Raw genomic sequence first — 6,427 nt, forward strand, 5'->3', positions numbered from 1 at the left:
TATCTATTAAATACCCGAAATGCGTCGGGGAAACACAACCAAGATACGAAAATATTTTTGAGTACAAAAGCTGCCAGAGGTGGATTACGTACAATAATCAGATACAAAAATATTTCATGGATCCACGGCTTGGAAGAGGGGAGAAGAGTTTTGTGAAGGTCGGGATTGTCTACGGTAAGTGTAGTAGAGTCCTAAAAACAGTGTTCCATGTCAAAAAAAAAACATGTTTGCCTTTCACTCCAGAAACCTAATAGAAACTTAACTCTCAAGACTCAAACTTGAAAATCATCTTCAATACTCCTCACATTTCAATTAGATTTATTTATTTTTCTGTCTTTTTTACTTGTTATTAGTTATCATGGCTAAAAGAACCGGAGAAGGAGCAGCAATAGGAATTGATTTAGGTACGACGTATTCATGTGTTGCAGTATGGCAGAATGATCATGTAGAGATTATTGAGAATGATCAAGGGAACAGAACTACACCTTCTTATGTTGCTTTTACTGGTACTGAACGCATTATTGGTGATGCTGCAAAGAATCAAGCTGCTGTGAATCCTATCAACACCGTTTTCGGTAAGCTTTAATTTTGACAGATTTACGTCAAGCTTAATATCACTATTATTCTTTATTCTTGGTTATACTGATATCTTCGATCCCGTGCCTTTGTGTCAAAACTATTCAAGTTCCTGGAATCGTTGAAACCCTGACAAATCCTGATGGATTTGGTGTAGGGGTGCAGCCAATCCAAATTTACGTACCTTTCTCAATTATTGTGATTTTTTCACGTTAGGGGATCAAACTTGAGATACGTATACTGTGAGGAGAGTGTTCAGATATACACCAGCCCTTGAAAGTTTTTGAATTTGTTTTTTGTTTTGTAGATGCAAAACGTTTAATTGGTAGGAAAATCAGCGATAGCTGTGTTCAAAGTGATATAATGCTATGGCCCTTCAAAGTCATTGCTGATGAAGATGACAAACCCATGATTCAAGTCAATTGCAAGGGCAAAGATAAAATGTTTTCAGCTGAGGAAATATCATCCATGGTTCTCATTAAGATGAAGGAAACTGCCGAAGAATATCTTGGTACAAATGTTAAGAATGCTGTTATTACAGTCCCTGCTTACTTTAATGATTCTCAGCGCCATGCTACTAGGGATGCAGGTACAATTGCTGGCCTTAATGTAATGCGAATCATTAGTGAACCAACGGCTGCTGCTATTGCTTATGGCCTCGATAAGAGGGCAACAAGTGATAGTGCAGAGAATGTTCTTATCTTTGATCTTGGTGGTGGTACCTTTGATGTTTCACTACTAACCATTAAAAAGGGTATCTTTGAAGTCAAGGCTACATCTGGAGATACTCATCTTGGAGGGGAGGACTATGATAACAGGATGTTGAATCACTTTGTTGAAGAATTTAAGAGGAAGCACAAGATAGACATCCATGGAAACCCAAGGGCGCTTAGGAGGTTGAGAACATCATGTGAGAGGGCAAAGAGGACTCTCTCATCCACTACTAAGACAACCATTACGCTTGATTCTCTGTACGAAGGAGTCGATTATCATACGTCCATTACTCGTGCTAAGTTCGAAGAGTTGAATATTGATTTGTTCATGAAATGCATGAAACCTGTTGAGAAGTGTTTGAAGGACGCTAAAATGGATAAGAGCTCCGTTCACGAAATTGTGCTTGTTGGAGGGTCCACTAGAATTCCAAAGGTGCAATCTCTGCTGAAGGATTTTTTTAATGGGAAGAAACTCTGCAAGAGCATCAACCCTGAAGAGGCTGTAGCTTATGGTGCGGCGGTGCAAGCTGCTATTTTGAGTGGTGTGGGTAACGAGAAGGTGCAGGACTTGGTGCTATTGGATGTCACCCCTCTTTCTCTTGGCGTTGAGACAGTTGGAGGTGTTATGTATGTGTTGATCCCAAGGAACACTACAATCCCCACCAAGAAGCAAGAGGACAACTTCACTACTACCTCCGATGGACAAACTAGTGTGGTTATTAAGGTGTATGAGGGTGAGAGAACTAGAACTAGTGACAATAACTTGTTGGGTCAGTTCAGCTTACAAGGAATTCCTCCAGCACCCCGTGGTGTTCCTACAATCACAGAATGTTTTGAAATAGATGCAAACGGTATATTGACTGTTTCTGCTGAAGACAACACTTCAGGGAACAAAAAAATGATCAGAATTACTGATAACAAAGGTAGGTTGTCCACGGCTAAGATTGAGAAGTTGGTTCTAGAGGCTGAGAGATACAAGGCGGAGGATGAAGAACACAGGAAGAAGGTAGAGTCGAGGAACTCGTTTGAGAATTACACATACAGCATTAGAGACACGATCAATAAACTTGGATGGAAGATATCATCAGAGGATGACAAGAAAAAGATCGAGGATGCAGTTGAAAATACCATTCAGTGGTTGGATGATAATGAACTAGCTGATGTGGAGGATGTTAACGACAAGTGGACGGCTTTGGAGAATTTATGGAACCCCGTCATAACTAAGATTCACCAGCAAGGTGGTTCTGCACCCAAAATCGAGGAGGTCGAGTAAAATCAAATTTCTTTTCTGCTTTTGCAAGGCTGCTAATGGGGTGCCAGGTTTAGTGGGTTGTACCAAGCCAAGGCAAAAACTGTTTTGTCGTATATGAAAATCTGTTTTGTCTTATTATAATCTGGGTACACCCCCACTTAATTTGGTACCCGTATTAGCAATGTTGTGCTTTTGGTTCATTTAATTTCCTCTCTCGGTAATCTTCTTGATCTCTTATTTCTTTTCTGTTATGATCACATTTTCTATTTTGAAAATCTTGGTGAAAATATAGGTTTTTATTTATCTTTTATGTACTTCTCCCAGTTGCAAATGCTATAGGCTAAGATTATTCTATGAACCTCAGTTTTTAAGAATTTCTACTTTTAAGTTTCCTATTCTCACTAGTTTGTTCTGATCAGGTTGACCATTTCTTGATAGGAGCTGACACAAGAAAGGGCCACCACAGGGAACAGCCTGGAGTGGAACCCTTGGTGCCTTTAGGTATAGTGTAAAACAGAGACAGTAACCAAATAGAATATCAAACAAAAGCTCTTGTGCTTCAATCAAATTACAAATTATTGACAACCAATTTGCGAACTAGCAAGAGTGATAGCTCATGAGTAAAGTTTGATCCTGATACTTATTGGGGTTCGACAGATGGGACATAGTGATAACTCGCTCCCGCATTCTTGGCATGTCTGGAAAAATTACAAGAACTCGGAATAAATGGCAACTTAAAAACTCTAGCATGGAGAAAGTAAAAGTACAAGTGTTTGTTGGAAATTTGAGTTACCCGATGGCCACATCCAAAAGCTAAATCTCTAGAATTGTCAAGACATATAGGACAGACTGCCTGTAAACAAAACAAATGGCATCCATAGAAGTCCCAAGTGTAAATGTAAGTAGTAAAAATGCTTCACAAATGAAAAATCACAGTGTAGTTCAGTCGTAAACCTCTTCACGTGTGTCCTCTGCAGAGCGAGAATTGGAAGAAGTATCACTATTAGCAAAACAATCACGCGGTTGTTGACCAGTCGGAAAAGGTAAAGGTGATTGCTGGTGATTAATAGGAGGAGGTAGTGGACTCCTCCACCTCTCGTGTCTGTGGCTGCAGGAAATACGCGTTTGACATTAAAATTCTTTTCAAAAGATAAAGTTAAACTGATAAAATGTTCCCACTCTGTCAAACCATTACCCCAGACCCTGAAGCTCTAAAGTTGCAAGGTACTGTGAAGGTATTTCCATCAATGCTGCTAGAGCGATTTCTGAGTGCATTTGCTCAATAGAGATATCTTGGTTCAAGATTTCCGTTAAATTCACAAACTGCGGGGAGAAAACACAATGACAGAATGAACTTGAAGTTAAAGCATCAAAGTTAAAAGAATGAAAACTAAGGGGTTGACATTAGAGATCATAAATTGATATCGTCTCATTTTAAGATTACAAACCTGAAAATTATCAAATGTTCGATGAGGAATATTATTGTCAAACTCCTTCATCATATCCCAGGGTCCGTCACCAACACCAACAAAAACGATTGATAACGGATATGCACTACACATGTGGAGGAGATTAGCTTAATCAGAAAAACTTTATGAACTATGATGTACATTGCAGAAATATTGTAACATTCTCAGTCAAATAGTTACCTCGCTTTAACTATAGCGTCAATTGTTTCCTGTTCCTGCAGACTTAACTGACCTATTCCTGTGTTGGAACTTCTTGTAACCTATATCACCAATTTCGTATCAAAAGATCAGAACCAGTTCTGGATTCCCAAGCGTGCATAGCCCTAAGGTGATCTGTAGGATGTTCAGGCCCTGAATTTTATAACTGGGATTGGTAACTTAAATCTTTTTATGCCTCACTAATACACCAAAACTGATAGTGGAACAAGCAGAAATAAGAAAAGCCGCAGGCACCATTAGGCTCGACTACTACTAGCTTACTAGTGACATTCATAGAACGAATTACATGAACTTAAAAAAATAAGACTAACCTGACCATCCGCAATAATGAGCAGAACATGATATCGACGTCCACTGTTCTCCACAATATCTATAGCCGTTTCAATTATAGGAGCGAAAGATGTTGGCCCTGTCACATTTTTAGAAGAAATTGACCCTTCTAGTTGATCTCTACGAACAATATAACATAATATAAAGGGACGATTTGAACAAACCAGCTAGGCGAACTTGAGGAACAAGTTCTCTATAACGATCCAGTACTTCCTCGATACCAATACATGGTCTTTGATCTGAATAAAAACTAAATACATCCTCATCAACTGTTGATTCTGCAAGATAGGATGTAATTCTCTTTTAATGGTAAGTTAATAATTAGGTAAATGAGAAAACTATACAAATCACAATACGATTAGGTAATGCACCAACCATCTCCGAATCCAAAACAAGGGATGAGATTATTGTCCTCGCTATTCAGAGCTGAAAGAGTTTCCCCAATAACTGTTACTGCTAGCTCGTACGGGTTTGTCACTTCTCCAATGTGATGAAGAGACTTGTTGTTGAATGATATAGCCCCTTTCCGCTCATTGCTCTTTGTGAAATCGATCCCAACGATCAAACTTGTGGATTCTAGACCAGCTTGAATAAGAGCTAATACCACCTAAGATACAAAAAAAAGTAAGAAAAAAAAAGTAATGTTTTTGAAGTAAACTGCTACAAGTGCCTGTTTTAAGGAATAAACTAAAATTTTGAATAACCCTTTATCGCCATAGATTTGGACCAATAACAATAGTAACATACCTGTTCTATGCTGTCGTAGTTATCATCAATCTGTGTGTATCTTGACATTGATCCACTCCTGATTATGCTTCTTCGGTATTAGCAGAAGAACAGGGTCCGAAATTATGTCTGGTTTCCTTTGCTCTGTATCACACCACATACGCACAGACAAAACAAAATTCCCTTCTCTAGAACTCAATTTAAATCTCAGAAAGGCATTGAAACTCTATAACCATGTCGGAATTACCAACCAAATGATCATTATAAGGAAGTCAAACACTCTTAAGAGTTTAAGACAAATTCTAATTAGACGAATCCAGTATGCCAACCACTTGCAAATACAAAAAATAACACCAAGTGGATACTTTCTCAACTCTGACAACCTCTTGACTTATCCTTAGAGATAAGTCTTCATTGTAAGAAACTTCCTTAGAATTATCCAAACCATCAATTTTTTACAGACTTTTCTTATCAAAGAAACTGTCCTGTATATTGATAAAGACCTGGAATACATCATCATACATACTTGTTCCAAAATCATTCAAACTATCATTTCAGTCAATATTGCTGTAATTTCTAGGTCCCATGTCCTAGTCAAGACAGACTCCAACTTTACTCCAACCAACAAGTTTGATAAATTGAACACCATTTTTCACATAGGCATTTCCACAAACAGTAAAAGTTCAAGAAACTTAATTCAATATGCATAAAACTGACCTGAAAGTGCATTTCTTGAAAACCCAATGTCAATTAAAAAAAAAAAAAAAACCTTGACGAAACTATTATTTCGTTCAATAATAGTTCTCCAAGATGACCAACAAGCAAAACTAATAGTTTGTTCAGCTCTCCTCCGACCTCGAATGGTATATTTACTCTGTAATTTCCATTCATCTCCTCCAAATATTTTACTCCTACTAGCCGTCCATAAAATGATAGACCTAGAATTTGAGAGAGAGCGAGAGAGCTCGTAAACTCATTGTATTTGAATGATTTTTTGGGCACAACTCAAAAATGGAGGGGATTACTCTTTATTTTTTGATTGGATATTAGAAGTAATTTTGAGTCACCCTTTATCTAAGTTTTTTTTTAATACCAAACTTGCCCTTAGTAATAAAATTAGCTAGTATAATGATTAGTGAGTT

General features: G+C 37.8%; 2 protein-coding genes across 3 annotated transcripts; one reads left to right on the plus strand and one right to left on the minus strand.

Annotated features, from left to right (window-relative positions):
* The first annotated feature begins 358 nt into the window (after window positions 1-358).
* Window positions 359-2,562, plus strand: LOC113320856 (heat shock cognate 70 kDa protein 2-like). Its single transcript, XM_026568755.1, has 2 exons — window positions 359-575; window positions 884-2,562. Exons 1-2 carry the CDS (start codon window positions 359-361, stop codon window positions 2,560-2,562), a joined length of 1,896 nt encoding a protein of 631 aa, XP_026424540.1.
* Window positions 2,563-3,050: 488 nt separating this feature from the next.
* LOC113320914 (E3 ubiquitin-protein ligase RGLG1-like) lies at window positions 3,051-6,008 on the minus strand. 2 transcript variants are annotated; one of them, XM_026568823.1, is made up of 10 exons: window positions 5,307-6,008; window positions 4,935-5,166; window positions 4,724-4,837; window positions 4,541-4,599; window positions 4,191-4,270; window positions 3,990-4,095; window positions 3,737-3,864; window positions 3,496-3,649; window positions 3,335-3,394; window positions 3,051-3,239 (listed from the first exon to the last, which is right to left on the minus strand). In XM_026568823.1, exons 1-10 carry the CDS (start codon window positions 5,352-5,354, stop codon window positions 3,156-3,158), a joined length of 1,065 nt encoding a protein of 354 aa, XP_026424608.1. In that variant the 5' UTR covers window positions 5,355-6,008; the 3' UTR covers window positions 3,051-3,155. The 2 variants fall into 2 exon arrangements, with proteins under 2 accessions (XP_026424608.1, XP_026424598.1); XM_026568813.1 differs by having other exon boundaries at window positions 4,541-4,638; window positions 5,307-6,005.
* Between the last annotated feature and the right edge of the window lie 419 nt (window positions 6,009-6,427).

This window comes from Papaver somniferum, chromosome 1 (genome assembly GCF_003573695.1).
Source record: "Papaver somniferum cultivar HN1 chromosome 1, ASM357369v1, whole genome shotgun sequence".
NCBI lineage: Eukaryota > Viridiplantae > Streptophyta > Magnoliopsida > Ranunculales > Papaveraceae > Papaver > Papaver somniferum.